General features: G+C 38.2%; 1 protein-coding gene across 1 annotated transcript in view; it reads right to left on the bottom strand.

Moving 5' to 3' along the window:
* Nucleotides 1-660: 660 nt before the first annotated feature.
* LOC111720929 (CMRF35-like molecule 1) overlaps nucleotides 661-24,040 on the bottom strand; it is a 43,373-nt gene continuing 19,993 nt past the window's right edge. Inside the window, 6 exon segments of the mRNA XM_031964890.1 lie at nucleotides 661-1,305; nucleotides 4,149-4,204; nucleotides 5,537-5,649; nucleotides 9,341-9,425; nucleotides 10,415-10,756; nucleotides 11,526-11,701. Coding sequence (XP_031820750.1) covers nucleotides 1,108-1,305; nucleotides 4,149-4,204; nucleotides 5,537-5,649; nucleotides 9,341-9,425; nucleotides 10,415-10,756; nucleotides 11,526-11,701 — 970 coding nt within the window. The 3' untranslated portion in view covers nucleotides 661-1,107.

Here is a 24,040-nt window from a genome sequence, read left to right as displayed (position 1 = left end):
CTTTGTTTCTAAAGAAGACCAGGACAACAGGGAGGTGGTGCTATAACAGACAAGTGAATTGTATTTAAGTGAGGAAGGGCTGTGCAAAGTGACCTACCTCACAGAAGGTGATTATAAGGATCATTTCTGCATTTAATTTACACAATTGTTACTAGACACTCAAGAGAATGAACTGAGAAGCAAATGAGGTGACTAGAACTGTGTTTTACACTATGTCCTGACACATAGGAGATGCTCAATAAATATTTACTGACTGACTGAAAGACACTGAAGAAACAGGATCTAGTTTCTTGAACAATATTTCATCTTCTAGAAAGATGGGCTTAGTTCCAATGGTCTTGTGATGAAGAGAGCCATCTACACCCAGAGAGAGACTGTGGAGATTGAGTGTGGCTTACAATATAGCATTTTCATTTTTTATTGTTGTTTACTTTTTGTTTTGCTTTGTTTTGCTTTTGTTTTTCTTTATCATTTCTTAGCTTTTTGTTTGCTTTCTCATTTTTTCCTTTTTGATCTGATTTTTCTTGTGCAGCATGATAATTGTGGAAATATGTAAGAAGAATTGCATATGTTTAACACATATTGGATAACTTGCCTTCAGAGGGGAGAGGAAGGAGAAAAAAGATTTGTAAGACAAAGTTTTGCAAGGGTGAATGTTGAAAATTATCTATGCATATGTTTTGAAAATAAAAAAGTTTAAAAAAGGATAACCTCAAGACTAGATGAGGTCTAGATAATTCTAACTAAATAAAAGGTCAAAATCTGTGATATACTAAGTAGAGACAAGATTAGAGTATTTATCACTTATTTTGTAGTTCATTAATATGCTAATTAATTAATTAATATGCTAATATGGGAAAATCAGCCCATAATATATGAGAAATCAATCCATTAACATGTTAATATGTTGGTTTTTCAATTATCCTCAGATCACTTTCTGTCTTAGAGTCTCCAGAGAAACTATCAATGGCAGGGAATGAGTCTCTTCATGTTTTCTCTCCCTTGTGCCCCAAGTCTCCTATCCCCCCAAAACTTGAGGTTCTATATTAAGTAGGCCCTTCAGTGAGGGCCTACTCAATCCCTTACCACTGCCTCCTGTGGGGGCACTTATTTGGGAAGCTGAGGTCTGGGTCTTGCAATGCTGGGATATTCCACAGACTCAATGGGGACTTGAGCTGAACCCAGCTTGTGTTCCATCTCTGTGTTAGTGTAGCTTGAATCTCCAAGGCTGAGCTGGTTTCCGTGGATCACCAAGGGATATTGGATGACTTCAGAAACCTCTTCTTGCATTTCTATGGTGGTGTCCTAGGAGCCAGAGAGAGAAAGAGAGGAGACCATCAACCGGAAAGTAGTGATCAGGGTGTGGGAAGCTGCCAACTGTAGTGCCTACACTTGTGGGGTGGGGTAGGGAATGGGAAGTGAGATAGTAAAGCAGAGGAGAGGAACATGTCTAAGAAACATACCTGGGAATGTCATAGACGCACAAGTAAAATATTGGAGCCATTATAGGACATTTCTCTCATTTTATAGAAAAAAATACTCTAGCCAAGTGAGGGGAGATGACTGGCACCATGCTAGTTGCTTCCTTAGTGAGTCAATTAACATTTGCAAAGTGGCTGTCATGTGGTAAGGTACTGTGCTAAGTGCAATTGACGTAACTGGATATTGGGGAATTATGTGACATAACTTATGATGCAATGGTAATCATGCTAAGGAATTCAGAACAAGTCTAAATTAAGCAATTCACAATGAATTCTGTAGTTGCCATGCACAATGGAAGTAGCTTATAAAGTCTGGTCATATAGTAGACTGTCTATAATGAATATTTGGATCTCTTCTTCAGTCCTAGATTTCTCAGGAATCTTTGACACCATCAATCACCCATTTGCCTATATTCTGTTTTTCTAGGTTGCTATGACACTATTTTATCCTTATTCTTCTCACTTATTTTTGATGAATCTTCATCCAGGTTATATTCACTAATACTAAGCACCCTCTAGGGATATAGCCCAGATTCTCTTTTCTTCTCCTTTTTTGCTATTTACTCACCAGTGCCCCTTATAGATTTGTCATCTCTAAGGTAATGATTCTCAAATCTACTTATCCTTCTCCGAATCTTCAGGTTCAAATCTCTAGTTGTCTATTTGACATCTTTAATAGGATATCCATAGATATCTTGAACTCAAAATGTCTCAAACTGAATTATCTTTCTCCCCAAACTCTCCTCTCTTTCAAATTTCCCTATTACTAAAAACACTACCATTCCTCTAGTAACAGAAACTCAGAAGTGTCATCTTCAACTCTCTGTCGCTCTGTCTCTCTCTGTCTGTCTCTGTCTGTTTCACTGTCTCTCTGTCTCTGTCTCTTTCATCTTTCATGTCCAATTTGTTACCAAAATCTGTTGATTTTGCCTTCATAACATCTTTCTACATCCTTTTCTCTTTTTTGACACTGTCACTATCCTAATGTAGTTCTGTATCACCTAGTTATTATTATTCAGTTGTTTTTTTTTTTTTATTGTATCTGACTATTCAGGACCCATTATCAGCAAAGATAGTGGAATGATTTGCTATTTCTTTCTTCAGCTCATTTTATAGGTGAGAAAACTGAAGCAAACAGGGTTAAGTGACTTGCCCAGAGTCACACAGCTAATAAGTATCTGAGGCCAGATTTGAAGGCATGAAGAGGAATAGTTCTGATTCTAAGCCCAATACTCTCTGCTATCCCACTTAATTTCTTCAACTCTTGGGCTACTACAATATACTTCTGGTTGGCCTTCCTGCCTCAGCACTTTTTCCATTCCACTGTACCCTGCATTCAGCTGTCAAAGTAATCTTACTAAAGCATCCCACTCTACGCTTCTCCAAATTAGATAAACTCCAATGATTCTTTATCACCACCAGAACAAAATATATCAGCATTGCCATTCAAAGTCCTTTACAATCTGGTACTCTCTATCTTTTTAGTCTTCTTGCTCCTTATCCTTATCCCCCCAAAGTACTATATGATCCACTGACACTGGCTTCCTTGTACAAGACATTCTATCTTTTGATTTGATGCATTTTTGCTGGCTCTTCCCCATACCTAGAAATCTTTCCTTCCTCATTTTTACCTTCTGGCTTTCCTGTATTCCTTCAAGTCTGAGCAAAAATCACATCTTCTACAAGAAATATTTCTCAATCCTTCTTTACCATATTATTGCTAGAGAGCAAGTCAATGTATTTATTAATTATTTATTTGTTTATTAAGTATTTATTAAGAACCTACTATATGCTAAGTATCAAGGATACAAAGGAAAGAAAAAGATTGTCCCACATCATAAGGAACTCACAGTCTAATGGAGGACACAAAATGTAAATATCTTTGTATAAGCAATCTATAGAGAAGGTTAAATTGAAAGTAATCAACAGATGGAAGACACTAACCATCTATAATTTGTCCTGTCTAGAATACTCCAGAAGGAACAGTGGAGGTTAATGAGTCTAATACCTTCTCCACCCCACCCATTTTACAGATGAAGAAATTGTGGTCAAGGGAACTACCTTGTGACATATCCAAGACCACATAACCAGTACATATCTGTAGTGATGTTCAAACCTACATCTTTTTTACTCCAAGTCTGATCATCTCCTAACTTGCAAAGCCAATTGACCTCTGTAGATCTCTGATTCCTTATTTCTGAGATATATTTCTAAGATAATCCCTAAATTTTTTTTTCCTTCTCTAGACCCTATGATCCTATGATCTGCTTGGAGGTAGGCTTCCCCCCTGCTTTTTGGTCCAGAAAAATGTCTTCACTGGGGAACTCCAAAGGAGAAAATTCCTTTTACTAATGCCGATCAGTCACTGTTTTGGAACTTAACTATCTTAAGAGCATCGGCTGCCTTGGGCCCTCAAGAAACTATGTGATTTTCTCAAGATCATGCACCCAGTATTGTCAGAGACAGGGCTTGAAACCAGATCTTCCCTATTCCTTGGCTAATTCTCTATCCACTGGGTCATGCTGTCATGTCTGTACCATGGAGTGAACACCCTCTCATTCCAGGTCATAGGGCTGTTGTCAGGGACAAATGACATAAGGTATGTGAAATTCTATTGAAATAGTTATGCTCTGCAGACACATGTAAAGGATGATTAGTATTACTTACCCTGGCCTTTTGCTTCTGCTGGAAATCATCATAGACATGATGGCAATCATTATCACCTGTCAAAGCACATGCGTTTAGAAGATCTACTCTTTAGGAGGGAGCTGAGATCCACTCCCTTACCTCCCCCAAATTAAGACCTATCCACTGAAAATAAGTATTTCTCTTCTACTTAGTGACCCAAGGATGTGTGTGTGTAAGATAAAGAGAGACAGAGATGGAGAAAGAGAAAGAGGGGTAGAAAAAAGCTTGACAGACAGACAAAACAGAGAGAGGTAGAAGAGAAAATCAGAAAGAGAAAAATCAAATTTCTTCTCTATTCAAAAATCTTCAGTGGCTCCCCATTGCCTCTTGAAAAGATATAAACTTCTAGCTAATCATCAAGGCACTCTACAATTTAATTATCAACTACTTTTCCCATTTTTTCCTATTACTTATCACTGACATATTCTTGTTCCAGCTAGTATCATCCTGACCATTTCTGTCTCCATGCCTGTATTCATGATGCCTCCTAGGGCTAGAATCAGTTGTCATCCCTTAAACCCATTTCTTCTAATGAAGTCCTTCTCTTTCTTTCTGATCTATGAAATCTTTCTTGAACCCCTCATACTCAGGCTTTTAATTCAGCTCAAAATGATCTCTTCCTTTTCAAAGTTCCACTTTTGTTGAACCTCTACTGTGACTAAGTTCTCTCATCTGATCCTTATTCATAAATATGTCTTTCCCTCCATTACAAGAAGAATTCTAATGTAAGGTCCTTGCAGGTAGGCTTTGGGTCATGTCTTTGTAACCCCAGCACCTGTCCCAGCATCCCAGAGTGTCTTGTAAATTAGAAGTCCTTAATAAATGTTTGTGACTTTAAATTGATTTATGAAGAATGGGTTTAAAAAAAAAGAGGAAAAGGGAAATTTTGTTTTCATTGGAAACCTTTATTTACTGAGATTTTTAGCAATTCATTCATTGCTTTTGTGTACAAAGCTCATGCTAGACTCAGAGAATGAGGGGGAAGGAGAAAAGGGGAAAGAATAAGCACTGATGTAGGGTTCTACTATGAACCAGGCTCTGTGCTAGGAACTTTACAAATATTACCTCTTTTGATTCTTACAACAAACCTATGAGATAGATAGCCTGAATGAAAGAAAGATGAAAAAGAAGATAAGAATATCTGGTACTGACAAGCTCCCCACTAATGTGTCAGGGGCAGATAAGAAAAGTATACAAGAATTATAACAAAAATTTAAATGATTTAAGTGTTACAGAAGAGAAAAAGTACCTGAGTCAACAATGTTGGAGCAAAGTGAGAGAGAAGAACCTGGGGCAGTAAAGGGAGGAAATTAGGAAGAAGTGAAGGATTCTTTGGAAAGAAGGCCAAGTGACCACAGATGTCTTACCTGTTCTTGATTTTTGGGAGATCTTCACAGCACAAAAGATGCCTGCATAGAGGAGCCCAAACAAGAGCAAAGAGCCCAGTATAGAGCCCGAAATGATGAGGTGATCTTGCAGACTAATGGGAAGGGAGACCAGTCAGGTGAGACAACACGAAACAAGACACAACTGAGGCAACTAGATGGCACAATGAATAGATCATCAGCCCTCAAGTCAGGAGGATCTGAGTTTAAATCCAACCTCAGACACTTAACACTAGCTGTATTACCCTGAGCAAGTCACTTAATCCCAATTGCCTCACAAAAAAAAAAAAAAGAAAGAAAATACAATCACACTGGGGAGGGAAGTTTGCCCTGTGCCTGAGGTAATTGAAGATCACTTGATCTATGTCTATGGGACTTCCAACTACCCTTCTCTACACATGCCCACTGGAAACTTCATGTTCCTCTTTGGCACCTTGCTTCGGGGCCCTCAGATAAATCCAAGCAGCAGATAAAAGTTTACTAAGAGTTCTAAAAATTACCTAAACATATAGTACTTTAAAATTTAAATAGTTAACTTTTCAGATTTTAAAAATAAGTTTGTAACATTGATACTTCTGAAGGTATTGAAGCTTAAATTTTTACTAGGACTTTAGAGATAATGTGTATACATAGCCCTATAGAAGATGGATTAGAAAAGAGAGACTGGAACTAGGGAGGTCAGTTAGGAAGCTTTTACAATAGTTCACAGAAGAAGTGTCTGAATCCCAAATGCATGAGCAGAAAGCCTCCCAGTGTTATTGACGGGGGTGAACCCTGAAACTGTCCCCCTTGACTTTGGGGGGGAAGTAATGGGGCTGAACTCTGAAACTGTCTCCCCTTTGATGTGTAAAAGAAAGGAGATTTGGAGTCTGAGACTCCAAAATGTCTTGGAAAGCATATGTTCCCAGACAAGTTAAATGGCTTCATTCATGTGAAGATCTTGGTCAAATCACTCTCCATTGATCTTTTGGGGGTAGCCCCATCCTCTTTAAGAAATTCCAGACTCTGGGAAAAAGCCTTCAAAATAATTTTATTCAGTTGGAGATCTGGGCCTGCTGAATGGTTTAAAACTCCAAGATAAGTATCTACGCCTGGGGGCATTGACTCTCTTTTCAACTGGAACCAAGGCTCAGACTGCTATAAAGGACAATTTTGAACCCCAATCTCTGCAGAAGTCCGAAGTAGGATTATGCTTTGCCAAGGGTCCTCTCTTCTTGGCACAGCTGCCTACCAGGACTCTTGCCCACTGTGAAGACATTCTCTTCTCAGTGATAACCTTTGTTATTTCTCTGACAGGACCTCTTACCACTGAGAAGTCTGTCTTCCTAAGAAAGCTGGCTTCTCAGGGCCAATAAACTTCTCTTTTGCCATTCAGATTTTTCAGGTTCGTGAATTCTTTCACGTATGACCTGCATCTCCAACTAGAGGAATTCTCACATCAATTCTCTACCATTAGACCCACATCATTCTTACATACATCTAAACATACACACACACACACACACACACACACACACACACTGTTAGCATCTTCATTTTGCGACTACCTCCCATTTATAATTTATGTTAATATATTTTATATTAAATTTTTCATGTTGTTTCTCCTGAGAATGTGAGTTTCTTGAAGTCAGGGACTTGTATTTTTGCTTTTTTTTTTTTTTTTTTTTTTTTTTGTATTCCCAGGGTTTAGCACAGCGACCCACCCATAATCAGTGCTTAATAAATGCTTCTTGACTAATTAGCTAAATTAGATGGTGACTACTTGGGAGGAAAAGAAGGCAGGCAAAAGAAAAAGTGTGGAGATAGAAAGAATAAATTGGGTATCTAATTAGAGCAGAGGGTTGAAGGTAAGTGAAGAATCAAAGGTGAGTCTAAGATTGCTCACCTGGGTAACTAGAAGGGTTGGAAGTCTTTAATAGAAATGGGAATATTTGGAGGAGGGGTTGGTTTGGAGCAGAGAGACTAGGAGGAGACAAATCCAGTTTTAGATATATAATAGGTATTTGTGTGATTAGGACTCAAGAGAGACTAGCGCAGTATATATATGTAAGCACATATATATATGTATATAATATTATATATACCTATGTATGTATATATATATATATATGTATGTGTCATCTGAATAGACAAGATAATTCAATCACCTAGAATTAATTATCTGTTACATCTTCTAGATAAAGGTTCTCAATGCTTTTTTGTGCCCTGTTATGGGTCAGAACTCTGACCCAGGATTCTTACAAGGTGCCTAAGTCAGTGGAATTGATGAGACAATGGTTATCTAGTTTAGCATGGTGATTAATAGTTCTCTAAATTCAGTATGATTGATTTAATCTTGCAACAAATAATGGTTTCCTAGTGATATAATGACTGGTTTATACTCAGTGTAGAGCATATAAACTAGGATTGAGGACCAGGGCGGACAAGAGGACTGGAGGCAAAAGTTTAAGCTCTTGGAGCCAAGGAGAGAGAGATTCATTTCCATCTTCATCAGCCTTGTGGTGGCTGACCTGGTCTCCTGCATTTTCTCCACTGAAACCAAGTCCCCTCTGAAGGCCACAAGAGAGCTAGCTGAGTACCAGGTGAAGGAGACAATAAAGACTTTTGGACTTTAACACCTGGCTATTCACGTGGTGATTACTTTAACTGAAAAGAAGGCTGCTGTAAGACCTCAAAAAAAAAAAATAAGAACATTACAGTGCCCTGGAGTCCTCAGTCTGGTAAAGCCTACAGATCCCTTCCCAAAACACTATTTTTAAATGCAAAAGATAAAATACTTAGGATTACAAAGAAACCCATTTATATAACAATAGAGTTTATAAATATATAGACATGTATGTGAGTGTATATTTATAATAGTCTATATATAACAGGTTCATGGAATCCACATTTAGAACCTTTGACCTAAAGACAGTATAGAGAGGAAAGGCTAGACAGAAATACAGAAAGGACAGACCTGAATCATAATCCAGCAAAAGAATCAGAAGAAACTGAAAAACAAAAAGCATTTTCCCGAAAATCAAAGAAAGTTTTAAAAAGAAAGGAAAGTGGGAGTGGAGCAGAGGTCATCAGCAGAGTTGGTTACTAAAGAGACATTCAAAAAGATGAGTATTAAGTAAGGGCCAATTAAGACACCATTGGTAACCTTGGAGAGAGCAATTTCAATTGAGTAATAAAATCAGAAGTAAGTGGTTGAGAAATGAATGACAGAGGAAGTGGCACCAACAAGAAAATTTTTCTAGGTAGGCATGTTGTAAACAATTTTTGGAAGGTAGGTTTAATTTTCTTCACAATTTTGCCAGATTCATTAGTTTCTGGTAGGAAGGAAAGGGAGCAGCAATCAATTGGAGGGAATGTTGCCCAGATTATCAACAAGAGAAAGTAGTTCAGAACAGAGGGGAATTTAAGGATATCTCTAGTTTATCTGGAGATAAGGATTTAGGATAAACAATACCCATTATTAGTGCTGAAGGTGGGGAAAGGCTTAGCAAGTGGCACAAAGTAGTGTGGATTGAGGACTGAAAAGTCTGGGACTAAAACAAATTAAATTTCAAGCTATCTTAAACATGAAAATGAGGAAAGGGGGGAAAGGAAGTAAATACAGTTCCCCAGGCACAAGAAAATCCTCAGCTTCCTTTGTTTGCCCTTGTATTCTACCATCCCTAATGGAAAGCTGGAAAGATCTTACTTTAAACTAATAGCCTGAGGCAGCACACATGACACACATATTAATTGTCATGGTCTGGAGCTCTTGAGATACAATGATTTTCCAAAAAGAAATTGTACCTGCTGACGTCCAAAGGGATGACAGAGGTGGTCAGAAGTGTCTCAGTGGTAGTTTGAGAATGTTCAATGGTCTTCAATGCTGTGGCTGAAAAAAGAATAGAGGGAGGAAACACTTGATCCATGCCCCCACACCCTGACATGTCTCCTCTTCCTTGGGGGGCTAGAACAACTAGACTACTAACCCCAATGAGGTATTGAGCTTGAAAAAGCTTTAGGCATCACATGCATGCATACTGTGGGCTAATATATGTAGTATATCATATCCTATTCATGATGTATTTTCAAGTATAGTAGCCTAATGATCCTACTTTTAAGGTCACCATTAGACTCCTTTGTCACCCCCAGGCAATCTGAGGGTCTGATAAACCATATCCCTTTGGGATGCTTTCTCTCTCCCCAGGACTTGGATGTAGTTGCTGTACAGATTGAAGGCAATTGTAATAATTCCCAAGATAGAGAGGAGTTATAATTCAATAATAGTATTTCCCATAATCCCAACTCTATGAACAACCTCCCGTTTTAAAATGAGGAACTGAGTCTAAGATATGTAGAACAATCACTCAGAGTCACACCATGAGACAGTTTGACGAGAACACTTGATCCTATGTCTATGCTCTTCCATTAGAACGCACCAGGATCTCCTCCTTGTTTCTTGGGACCAGAGCTACAGGCATCAGAAATTAGTCAAACACAATTCTCAGTGTCTATGTATAGGCTGGGAGAACCCTACGTGTGTCTTTGCTTGGAGAAGCCACAAGTACATTTGTGTGAATGAGTGCCTGGGCACTCAAGACTTAGAAGTCCTAAGAAAAAGATCTGAGAATTCCCCATTGGAATAAGACCAGAGAAGAAAATGTCTTGTGTTCCTCGGAGATCTGAAGATGAACTGCCATCAAAACTGTGGTGTGGAAGGAAGTGAAGAGAGGATGGGAATGGAGAGGGGAAGAAAGCTGAAGAACTGAGGGAGGGTGAGCACCTTCTCTCTAGAGACACCAAGGGTGCCTAAGTTCACATCCTAATGCAGAGTCATGTTAACACTAGACATTTCCCAAGCTCTGCTTGGCAGGGACTCACCTGGAGAAACCTCCAGACTGATCTGTCTGACAACTTTTATAGGATTATATGTAAAGTCCTGAATTCCACACCAATAGATGCCTGAGTCATTCATCCTGAGGTTAGACATGGTGATGGTGATAATACCAGTGTTGCTGTTATCCTTCAGGGAGGTTCGATCGTCAAAACAAAATTCTGCTAACGTTAAGATCTTCATAACTAGTTTATCATAGAATGTTCCATTCATTTGCACTTTACACCAGATTTTCCACTTTAACATATCTTTCTTGGCATTGTAGTTGCAACTCACATTGAGTGTCTGTCCCTCTTGGTACTTCACTTGGAACTCTTGTCCCTGGGAATCTGAAAAGCAGATCATCCATTAAAGGCGGGGAGCCCATTTGGGTCCCTCTTAACTTCCCTCCCTTCATTGAGTAAAGAATAAGAACAAAATAAAGGGACTGGTCTCCTTAAATAACAACCCCTTCTAAGAAAACATGTCTCAAAGGGCCAGCCTTTCACCCAAAGAAGCTTCCTAATCAGTGGTGTGCTAATAAACAATTAACAACCAGTTCTCCCAATCTTTCTCTTTCCCTCCCCTTGTTACTCTTCCTCTTCTTCCCTCCCACTTCTCTGTCTATGTTTCCTTCTCTCTTTCCTCTCCTCTCGTTTTTTCTCTTTCCCTCCCTTTATTATTCTTCCTCCTTTTCCCTCCTACTATGTCTATGTTTCTCTCTTTTCTCTTCTCTCATTATATATATATATATATATATATATATATATATATATATCCATGTACATATACATATTCTTGACACATTTTAAAATCTAATCTGTACTATTAACATTCTCATATCCCTTTTTCAAGTTGTCAGTTAATAACACAATCAATCAATTCTTCATTTGTATACAGTATTTGCCAGTTTTAAAGTGTAAACATTTTCACTGGAAATTTACCAAGTGCCTCTTACAGACTAGTGTGAGTTGAATCCAGCACACCACTACTCCTATCTTCCCTCCTCCCTCATAGCAACACAAACTTGTGATCCCTCCCTTCTCCCCCTGTCTTCTTTCTTCTCTATTCCCTACCAGTTATCTGGTGATATCCCTATCACCTCTCTTCTTCTCTAACCTCCTCCCCACCCCGACGTATCCATTAGAAACAAAAGCAGCAGCAGTTGCAGTGGGGCTGCCTGGTCCATCATGCCTTCAAGGATTCAGAGGTAGGGCACATGAGATGTGGTCCCTTGGGCTGATGGATGGCAGGAGGGTGTTGATCCTGATTCTTTACTATCTCGTTCTGAGTCTCTGAGAAGAAAGAAGCAGTTTGAGAAAGTGGGGGAAGTTGTGATTGGGCAAGTGAGAAGAGTAAAGGGAGCAGAAGTACTGACCTCACAGGAGAGGGATGAAAGACTTTCTCTCTGGGGGATTCTACTTGTCAGGGCTCTGACCCTGAAGGTGACCTAGGGATTCTCCTCCAGGGGAGCGTTGGGCCTTAGAACTACTACTGCAGCTTGTGTTACACTATAGATTTCCTGATCCTGTATCTATCCCACATTTAGGTATACAAAGAGCTAGGAGTGAAGGGAGAGGCTGAAGGTGAGGAGAATGGGGCCTATCACTTAAAGAGGATTCAAGCAAATGGAAATGGAATTGTCTAGTCTGAGAGATAAATTCGGATGCATGGCAGCTACTGGGTACATGGGGTTCTGTTTAGAAAGGACATCTAGAATAGAAGGATGCCCATTTCCTCACTGCCTTTTTTTTTTGTTCTCTCTTTCTTAATGGCCAAAAGGAATCAATGATACACTGCAAGACTCTTCCCCTTCTTCCTGGTCACAATAAGTCCTTCCCACTCAGCATTCTTTGTCCTTTCTCCATCCACAAGGAAATGATTTGGTTAAAGGGAGTTGGGAGACTGGGAAAGGATCAGTGTTGAACACAAAATTCCTGTGGTCTAATCACAAATTGCTGTCCATTATTTCCCTGGTGGAGAGAGAGGGATGTATCTAGGATTGCCATCCATGTAAGCTATGTCATGGGACCATAGAGTATAAATCCAGAGCCAAAAGAAACCTCAGAAATTATTTAATCCAGCACTTCTCAATGGAGCAAGGAACTCTGAAATAGGGAAGGGAGGGAATAAGCATTATATTCCTGGTGTCCATTATGTGCCAGGCCCTATGCTATCTGCTTTGTTCAAATATTATCTCATTGATTCTCACAAAAACCCAAGGCAGTAGATATTATTTTACTCAGGGTCACACAACTAATAAGTATCTGAGGCTGTTTTTTGAACCCAGGTTTAATTTATGCCAACCCCAGAACTCTATCCACTACACAATCAAGTGCCTCTCAGTCCCCAACCCACATTTAGAAGGTTTCATAGGTCATAACTATTAAGATAATTACACTCAGTTGATATTTCCCTCTTAAAATATACCTCCCTTTTTCAATTTTATTTTTGTGTGAGTTTAGATATCGTTCATATATATGTGTGTGTGTGTGTGTGTGTGTGTGTGTGTGTGTATGGAGAGCAGATATGAGGACCCAACTTTGTCTTATTAAGGCAAATATTGAAGAAATTTCCACAATTAATTAATTAAATTCATTGGTTAGGAAAATGAAGTTCTTAAGGTAAAGAGATTTTTTCCAAATTTAACCAAGTAATAAGTGAAAAAGAAGAGATTTAAATTCAGATCCAACATTCTATCTACTATGTTTAGCTATTTTTTTAAGCTTACTCATTTCATATGACCTATCCTTCCACCCCATCTCACCTACATAGAAAGAGGATCAGACTTTTATCAGTTTTCCATTAACCACAAATTACCATTTCCATGGCCATAAACTCTGAAATTCCCTTATCAGCTCACAATCTATTGTTAATATATGTCCTTCTATGTCTTAGAAACCCAAATCCTGTTCTTCATCTGTATTATAAATTTCAATCCTCGCCCCTCCTCCTCAAGTCCTTTTCCAGCCCATCACCTTGAATTAGCTATACTGCTTTCTTTTCCCCATCCTTACCCCTTGGGAAACCACCTCAGTTCTACACTATCTTCTTCTCTTGCTCCTTTGTCATTTCCCCAAACTTGCCTGCCAAAACTCAGCCTTAGATCATGGCCACTATTCTCTGTGTTCTTCTTACATATGGGCTGCCAAATGAAACTGGAGAAAATAATGAAACCTTGGTGACAAGTTCCAGTAGGAATTTATGTTACTTAATTTCAACTGGGTCCTCACTGCTGTAAAGCAATTGTTTAATCTCTTTAATTAACTCACTAACCCATTCATCACAGTTGTGCTTCTAAACCTTTTTATTCTTTCTTAAACTTTCCTTGTCTCCCCCTCTTTTTACCCTCTCTGTTGAGAACCCAACCTCATATTTTACTAAAAATAATTGAATCCATTTACCAAGAGTTCTGTATTTTCCTCTATCCTCATTTCATATAACCCAAATTGCTACTACCACAAATTCTTCCTTGATTCCTTTCTCACATGAGGTAGTCTTCCTCCTTGCAAAATCAAACTTCTTCTCATGATACCATTCCATTCTCTTCTCCAGAAGATTTTCCCTTCCACTATTTCCTCTTTCTCACTTATCTTGAATTTCCCCCTGTCTGATGTCTACTTCCTATTACCTACAAACATATCTATGTTTCCTCTATCATCAAAAAATTCTCATTCCATCTTTCCTTGCCAGCTATCATCATGCCATATCTCCTCTTCTTTTTGTTGTTAATATCGTTGAGAAGATCATCTCCAACACAAGTGTCATTGCATGTAAATCACAATACCTTTGAGTACCAAGCCAGATTAAAATGTAACTAAGAAATGTTTAACATAAGGTAGGAACAAAATACAAAAAAGAATCCAATAAAACAATTTGTGATTTTCTAAGACAACATGCAGCCCCTAGAAATCTTTATGTATGGTTTATTGGCCCTCATTAGTTTGACACTCTTGGTCTACAATAGGTGCCACCAGTTTTCTTCATTCTCTTCTTAGTTATCTGGCTTCCAAAACTCATCATTCAACTACAACTTTTCAACTTTTTCAAAGTCAATAATAATAATACCTTATTTATTAAATCTAGTGAATGATATTTTCTGTTTTCATCTTTCCCAACATCTCTACAGCCTTTGATACTCAGCCATTTCTTTTCCTTGATACTCTCTTGTCTCCAGTTTTTCATAACTCTATTCTTTCCTGGTTATCCTTTTTTGGCCACAGCTTTTCAGTCTCCTTTGCTGAATCCTCATTCAGGTCATGCTTGCTAACATGCCTCTTCTGACAAGACCTCTTCTCTTTTCCCTCTATACTTTTTCACTTCTGCTCCCATACTCAATTATCATTCTATACTAATGATCCTCAAATCTACTTATCCAACCCTAATCTCTTTGCCAACCTCCCATCTCTCATCTCCAACTTTCTATTAGACATCTTTAGTTGAGTGAATCATAGACATCATAAAGTCAATATATCCAAAACTTCATTTCATTATCTTTCCCCTCAATCCTTTATCTTTTCCTAATTTCTTTATTTCTGTTGAGGGTATCATCAAATCCCAGGCAACCAGGCTCATAAGTGTCATTCTCAACTCCTGACTCTTTTTCCATCCTCTATATACAAACTATTGCCAAGATCTATTCATTTTATCTTCCTAATATTTCTCATGATTATCCTCCTTCTCTCCTCTGACACTATCACCACCTTGGTACTAGCCATCATCACCTCAATCCCAGACAAGTTTACTGGTTAGTCTGCCTGCCTCAAGTCTTTCCCCATTCCAATCCTTTTTCAAAGTTATCAAAGTCTTCCTAAACTGCAAGTCTGACCATGTCAGCCCCATCCAACCTCACTCAATAAGCCTTAGTAATTCCCTATCTTCTCCATAACCAAATATAAAATCATCTGTCACACAAAGACCTTTTAGAACCAGCCCCTCTCTACCTTTTGAGTCTTTTGACACCTTCCCTCCCTACTTCGCCCACAAGTACTCTGAGATTCAGTGACATTGGCCTCCTTGCTCTTTTTCACACAATAAACTTTATCTCCTGATTCTGGGCATTTTTACAGGCTGTTCCCCATGCATGGATTACTCTCCTTTCTCATCTCTGCCTCATCTTTCTCCTTTCTCATCATCTGCTATTAGTTAGCTAATATCTTACCTTCTACAGGAATCATTTTCCATTCTTCTTTAGTTTCCTTTGTTGATTATTTTAAATTTATCGTATATACAGTTAATTTGTATGTAGTTGTATACATGTTGTCTCTGCCATTAAACTGAATATCTTAAGAGTAAGGACTATCTTTTATCTTTCTTAATACACCCATTCCTTAGTGTAATGGTAGACACACAATAGGGATGTAATAAATATTTAAAGAGTAACTGACTTACTTCCCCCACCTCTCCCCAACAGTATTAACTAGTAACTAGCATTGGACCAATACTTTTATTCACTGACCAGAGTTAGTAGAGTTTATCTGGGGATGAAGAAGAATCATAAATAAAAGCTCATGAGCTTCTTCATTGTTCAAAAATTGTTGATGCAAGAAAGGAAAGAAGAAGTGAGGCTGAACATGTCACAATGAACTCAGTGGTCTATGCAGACTAGAAAATATCAGGCTAGATCTAAAATATATAGGGCATATTAGCTTTCATTTCCCTGGAACCATTGCAGCCTTGTCCTAGTCATATCTACAAGTATTTATTAACTACCTACTATGTGCCAGGTTTTATTTTAAGGAGGGGGACAAAAGCAGACCCTCTTCTTAAGGAATTCTTAATCTAATGAGAGAGGATATAGTGTGCAAAAAACTATGCTGTCAGTCACTAAACATTTATTAAACCCTAATTATGTGTCAGTCATATGCCAGGTACTGTTTTAAGGAGGAGGATACAAAGAAAGACAAAAAGCAGAGCCTCTTCTTAAGGAATTCTTAATTTAAACAGGAGAGGATATAGTGTGCAAAAAACTATGTTGTCAGTCAATAAACATTTATTAAGCACCAATTATATGCCAATCACCATGCTAAGTGCTGGGAGTACAAAGACAGGCAAAAGATAATTCTTATCTCAAAAAATTCTCTAAAAGGAAAGATAAAAATGCATACATGTGCAAACAAATATATGTAGAATAAATTAGAAATAATCAGTAGAGATAAATCACTAGCAAAAAGAATATAGGGATCTTCTCTATAGAAGGTGGCTAGTAACAGGCCAATTTGGTCAGAGACTAAGGGACTTGCCTAGAGTTCCGTAGAGGAGGAAGAGGATTTTATTTCAAATCTTTCTGAATTCAGGTCTAGCTCTCTATCGATTGAAAGGCTATCTGCTTTGAGGCTTCCCAATGTTGTGCCACAGTTCCCTTCTAATGGTCCTGCCTCAGTTTCCCTTAATTGTTCTGTTTCAATTCCCCTAAAATTGCAATACCACCCTTCCTTCCTAATCATTAGAACTGATATAATTTAGGGCTGGCTATGCTAAGATTGTAAACTGTAAATGTTTAATACCGATAAGGAGAAAGATGTTCTATCTTAGACATCATGATCCCAGACCTTCCCTGCTTATCAGAATGTCTGGTGCCTCCTCCCATTCTGTCATTGTTCTTAAAACTTTAACAGAACTCTTTAACCAACAAAACAGATGGACAAATCACACAGAACACACAAACATAGACTGCACAACTACAATATTAAACAAAACATTTAACACACATAACCAGATAATGCCAAAAAAAAAAAAAAAGGTGCTCAGAATCAGATAACCAGATCCAGATTTATACTTTAGAATACCCAGAGTTGTGCCAACTGGCACAGAACCAGATATGTGTCTTAGAAGACACCCAGATAGTGCCACACTGTGTCCAATGGACATGTTCTCAGAAATTAACACCTATTGGTGTCTTATTATTCTGAAAATCCAGATGCTAGTGCAGACAGACAGAACAGATAAATAGATCAGATTGCGCTCTAAGACACCCAGACTTACTCTCCTGTTACTGAAATGCAGGTGTCCACCATTGAGCATGGCTGCGGCTGAAAACTGCTCTCTTTTCCAGAGACTGGAGAATCAGATAACCAGATCCAGATTTATACTTTAGAATACCCAGAGTTGTGCCAACTGGCACAGAACCAGATATGTGTCTTAGAAGACACCCAGATAGTGCCACACTGTGTCCAATGGACATGTTCTCAGAAATTAACACCTATTGGTGTCTTATTATTCTGAAAATCCAGATGCTAGTGCAGACAGACAGAACAGATAAATAGATCAGATTGCGCTCTAAGACACCCACTCTGAGACTCAAGGCAGAGACCCAAAGATCTCTAATCTCTAATTCTGCTCTCATATCTCACTGGGAAGCTCCAAATATAATGCTGGAAAAACTGAGGTAAGATAGAGATTTGAGAATTTTTTAATATTTTATTTGAGAGGGAGAGATTGTGCTGGGACCAAATGGATCCATGTTTTGATCCCAGGGCTGAATGAGACTATTGTCTCCAAGAATCCAGCCGAGAATATGAGGTTCCCATGTAATATATATACACATGTGGCTCCAAGCTACAGGGGTAGACTGAGAGAATCCCAGATCCTCAACCACTCTGAGACTCAAGGCAGAGACCCAAAGATCTCTAATCTCTAATTCTGCTCTCATATCTCACTGGGAAGCTCCAAATATAATGCTGGAAAAACTGAGGTAAGATAGAGATTTGAGAATTTTTTAATATTTTATTTGAGAGGGAGAGATTGTGCTGGGACCAAATGGATCCATGTTTTGATCCCAGGGCTGAATGAGACTATTGTCTCCAAGAATCCAACCGAGAATATGAGGTTCCCATGTAATATATATACACATGTGGCTCCAAGCTACAGGGGTAGACTGAGGCAGGGGCAGAGTCAGAGCACTGAGAGTGGGAAAGGGACTATCAATGCGGTTCTGACAGGGTTGGGGGAGGCACTGGACATTCTGCTCTGGCTGGGGTCATGATGTCCAAGATAGAAGGTCTTTCTTCTTATCTGGATAAAACATTTACAATTTATAATCTTAGTGTAGCCAGCCCTAAATTATATCAGTTCTAATGATTAGGAGGGAAGGGTGGTGTTGCAATCAAGGGGATTGAGGCAGAACAATTGAGGGAAATTGAGGCAGAACAAATAGAAGGGAACTGTGGCATAGCACCAGCTTTCCTTACCCCTTTCCTCCTCTCCTTTCCTTTCCCTTCTTATCACCCTTTCTCTCAACTCACATCCAACTCTTACACAGATGAGAGATGAAGTGTCATATCTGAGGAACAGCAAAGTTCTTTGTATCTGGAATGTAAAGAACATGAAGAGGAATACTATATAAGACTAGAAAGATAAGGTGGAGTCAAATTGTGAAAGACTTTAAATGTCATCAACTTTCTTTTGACTTTAAAGTAACAGTCCAAGAAATGAAAAGCTAACATTAATACTTTCTAACACAATCAAACGAGGAAAGAAGAGTCAGAGAAATTTTGTAGGAGCTTCACTTTTTCAATTTAGATGAAGATAAAGGATGCTAATTTCTAGAGGCTTACAAGGACATTAACTTTCTAAAATATCCCTTATTTTGATAGTTTTGTCACTTTCCTCATTGTTTCTAGAATCCTTAGAAAACTCACTAGGAATGTTAGTTCCTTTGTAAGCCAACGGGAGTATAGAGAAAAGTCAATACCCTCACTGTGTGGGTTGCTTACTTGGCAAAGGAACTCGGGTGAAGGAAGAGGGATGTGGCAATGGATCTAGAGAACAGATGTCTCTAATTCAGAAGGTGAGCTTTGGTTCTAGAGAGAAAGAGAAGAACATAGACATAGGGGAAGGTGACCATTTTAGAGGGAAGAGCCCTGGTTAAGGTTCAACAGTAATGGGTCGTAGCTTCTCCTCTTCCATTTCCTTATTGTTTCAATTTGGACAAATAACTTTTTTCCTCTGGCCTTTAGTCATAAAGTTAAATTCCCTTCCAGCTCTGAATCAGTATCAGGCAAGGAAAGAATTTCAATATCAAGAGGCTGGAATGCACAGTGTGAACAGAAAGGAGTTCCTATTGAGAGTTAATAGAAAGGATGAAAAGGAGAATGAGGAAGTATATTTTTAAAGTATGTGTGTATGTAAACACATACCTATGTATATACTCATATACACAAACATGCATATACTCACAGTGTCTAAAAACATGTAGGAATATATTTTATATATACATATAGTATATATTTATATCATATATGATGATATGTATACATGCATATACACAACTCACAAGGTATCTCAAAACATATACAAATATATGTATATACATATACTATATAAAATTATACATACACATATTCACAAGGTGTCCTAAAAGACTGAGTGAAGTTGTCAACTAATAAAGCTTAATACTGGAATAAGATTTTTATAATACCCTATGTATGTGTGCATTATTTACAATGTAGAAAAAAGTTATTATATTTTTAAGTACCTCTTGTACTTTATATTTAGAGGGAGGCAGAGAGAGAAGGGAGGGGGAGGGAAGAAAAGAGGGAGGGAAAGAGGGAGAAAAAGGAGGGAGAGAGAGAAAAGGAGAGAGGGAGAGAGAAGGAAGGAGGGAAGGAGAGAGAGAAGGAAGGGCGAGAAGGAGAGAGGAGGGGAGGGATAGAGAGAGAGCCTAACAATATAATAATAAGTTGCTCTACTTTGTCCTCTTCTGGCACTTCTTTTTGTTTGTTTCTGCATTAAAAAGGTATACTTTTGGTGATTTTTTTTTCATGTCTGTCACTATTCACTAACCAATCTCCCACCACCCCACCTCAGCCAAAAGCAAGTTTTCACTTGTAGATAAGATGCTCTACAAGCAAAACAAACCCACCTATTGACCACATCTGAGAATGCAAGCTTTAATCTGTACCTTTAGCTCATCCCTTCTCTGCCAAGGGATGCAACATAGGTTTCTGCACTTTGCTTTTGAGGTCACTAATAGTTATTGTTTTGGTCAAAGGTCTGAGCTTCTTTCAAAGCTGTTTCTTCTCACATTAATATTGTGATTATTATCTGAATTGTTCTCCTGGTCCTATGCTTATTTTACTATGAAGCAATTCATATTAATCTTCTGAATTCATTATCTTTTTTATGATGTCATAATAAAATTCTATTACATTGTATACCACAATTTGTTCTGCCATTTCCCAACTAATGAGTACTCTTTTAAAAATATTTTTTCTTTGTTGAATCAAAAAGTCCTGCTATAGATCAGGGGAACAAATCACTTTTTCCCCTGTCTTCCCTCAATCTCTGGCATTCATAACCAGCACTTTTGGCTCATGGCAAGAGGTTGTTTCAGAAAATACTAATTTCATGAGAAAACAAAGGAGTGTGGACAGAAGCAGAATGCAATAAACTTTGAATTATATGGCTTTTTGTTGTTGTTGTTGAATGGCTTTCAAAAGTAAAGGTTTATTGTGTTTTCTCCCTCAATAACTTTTTTGGGGAGCAGAAATACCCAGTTTTTAAACGATTTCATTGCTTCTTCCCAGATTTTTTTAAATGTTCAACTGTACCTTCTGTTTTGCTGTCAGGAGTCTTTTTAGATTTTTAAAACTAGATAAGAGCAATAAATATAAAGTTCTACAGTTCAAGTTCAAAACTTCAGAAATATGTGATAGGATTTTATATATTTAGATAGATAGATAGATGCAATATATATTAAATTGTAATTGGTTCAAAAAAGAGTTGGATGATTTGATGGACTTCAAGCTTAAGGCAAGTCAGTAATAGAATTGGATGTAAAGAAATTAATGCAGCCTTAGACTATGCAAACCCGGAGTGTGTTGTGTTCAATTCTGGCAGAATTTTATTTTTATTTTCATCAGTTGCTGAAATGAGAAAGGGAAGGATAAATGGTCAGATAATAATGTTATTTTCTATGTTTGTGGAGGGAGAAGGGTTGAATATTGGGAGGAAGGAAAAGCTGTATTTTCAACCTGAATCTACCTGGGATTGCCCTCTCTTGGACCCAGAGGGACAGAGCAGTTTTTCCCCTTTCTTCCCTAGCACTGTACCCCCAACCCCCTCCATTTCCCCCCACCCCACCTTTTCAGTCTTCTGACACTTTACTTCCTAAAAGATACTCTTTGATCCAGTGACACTGACATCTTTGGTGTTCCATAAAGAAGACACTCCATTTCTTGGCTCTAGGTATGGCTGTCTTCCATTCCTGGGTGTTCTCCCTCTATCTTCACCTTCCATTTTCCCTGTCTTCCTTCAAGCCTCAGCTAATTTGCATTTTTTACAGAAACTTTTCTCAACCTTTCTTCATTCTAAGTGCCTTCTCTCTTTTAGTTATTTCATATTTATCTTATATATAGTTTGTTGACTTAGGACTGAGCATAGCACAAAGTAGGTATTTAATAAATGCTTATTGGCTGATTGACAAAAACAAGAGCAGAACCATGTGTTTATGATCTGATATTCAATGAGAACAGTAAACATTATGCTGACATTATGTCTCAGCAATAGCAGAATCATGTGCTCTTGGTTTCATGCCATCTTTGGGTGATAGATGGCTCATCCCTCACCTGGAGGCCCACAGCAACTCATAGTCCTCATTTGTTATCAGGCAAAGAAAAAAAAAAAAAGCTAGAGTTGCCCTATGAGTGTCTTTCCAGCACTCTTCATCAATTCTCAACTGGAGGGAAGAGATCATTTCTTGGGTTCAACTCTCATCAGCCACAAGTTCTTAAGGAAGGAAGAGCTGAGAAGATCAACATCAAGAGATCAGATTACACAGCTCAGCACTGGCAATGTTTTCTAAGTAGAAACCCAGGAGCAAGGGAGCCAGGTTTATCCTTTGGGATCTTTCAGCACAAAGGTTTTAGGAGCTCCCCCAATAAAACTTTTAATATTTAAAATCAGAAAATACTAATAATATAATGGGACAGAATTTTAGAGAAATGTATTTGAAACAAGTATTCTTGCAAAGTGTTAACTTAGTGGAATGGATAAGACAATGGTTATCTAGTTTAGCATGGGGATTAATAGTTCTCTAGTTCAGTATGATTGAATTAATCTTACAACAAATAATGGTTCCATAGTGATATAATGATTGACTTATACTTAGTATGATGAATGGATTTAATTGTAATAGAGTATTTAAGAGATCAGAGTCAGACTTGGAGACATTGGAGATAGAGACTCGAAGAAGACAAAGGACTGAAGGCTGGAGCTCAAGCTCTTGGAGTCAGAGAGACATTCCATCTTTGATCAGGCTCCTGGTGGCTATCTTTCATTTCTCCACTGAAACCAAGTCCCATCTGAAGGCCTTCCAGAAAGCTAACCAGGCCCCAAGTGAAGGAGACAGACTGTGAAGGAGATAATAAAGAATTTGGACTTTATCTCTGGCTATTCTCCTGATGATTACTCTGCTGAAATGAAGGCTGGTCCCAAGACCTCCAGAAAGCTAACCAGAACATTACATAACAGTAATTACATTTATGTAGTGCTTTAAAATTCATGAAGTGATTTCCATGAGTAATTCTTATTCTGGGTTCACTATCCCAACTCCTACTCCCACAGATAAATTGAGTACTCAGATAAAAGTTGATTCTTCTTTTAGTGCCCTAGAGGATAACCTTGAGGGTTGGTTGATAAATTTTGGGACAGAGTTTATTATTTCCAAAGTCTGATATCAATATGGCAATGTTTTCTAAGTAGAAACCCTTTGCAGAAGTCCTAACAGGATTTTGCCCACTGGTGAAGATATTTTCTTTTCAGTGCAAACCCATCTTTGCAAAACTATCCTGCCAGGATCCTTTTCCCACTAAGAAAGCTGTCTTCCTAGCAAGCATTCTTCTTAGTGCAAATAGACTTCAGATTTGTGAATTCTTTCACAAGGAATCTGCAACATTGACCAGAGGGAATCTCTTACCCTCAATTCTCGCACCTCATCAATATCAAAAAGGCTGCAGGGATTAACTAATTTAGGGGTATTTACAGAGGGTATTGAGTCATGAGTGTTTATATGGTAGAAAACATTCTCTTTCCTCCTCTCCTCCTCACCACCCGCCATGTCTGGCGAACATTTACCCATAAATGCATATGGAATTCAGGAGAATATAGGCTCAAGCTTATGTGACAAGGGAATAAATCATAGTTCCTGATTGGATGTGTCTTTTTTTTCCTTTTTGGAATTTTTAGGAAGCTCTATACACAGATATACAGAAGTGTATACTGGGTCCCAGTGGACAAGAACCCTTAGAAAGTCTTGAAGTTGTACCTCTATCATCCTGAAGAGGTCATGTTCCCTGAATATGCTTTTCTTAGCTTGTCTGGTTTATCCTTTCTTAATTCCCAGTTAGCTCTACTAGTCCAGTCTCATTGCTGCCTTGTTCAATGGGGAAGAGGGATAAAATGGACAGCCTGACACTCATTATGAGTACACTCCCAGCACAAGTTGAGTTACTTCCTGCCCTGTTGCAGTCCTCTTATTATAAATATAAAGGTCTAGATTTTTCAAAGTGTTGCCAAAATTTAATTCTCAAAGCCGGTGCTGGAATGTTACTACTAAAACATCTTTTCTCTAATATGTTATATAGCCTCAGAGGTATTTCTAATTCTTTCAAACCATTCCAACTAGCTATGTGACT

Source organism: Sarcophilus harrisii, chromosome 4 (genome assembly GCF_902635505.1).
Source record: "Sarcophilus harrisii chromosome 4, mSarHar1.11, whole genome shotgun sequence".
NCBI lineage: Eukaryota > Metazoa > Chordata > Mammalia > Dasyuromorphia > Dasyuridae > Sarcophilus > Sarcophilus harrisii.
This window is presented reverse-complemented; position numbering and strand designations above follow the sequence as displayed.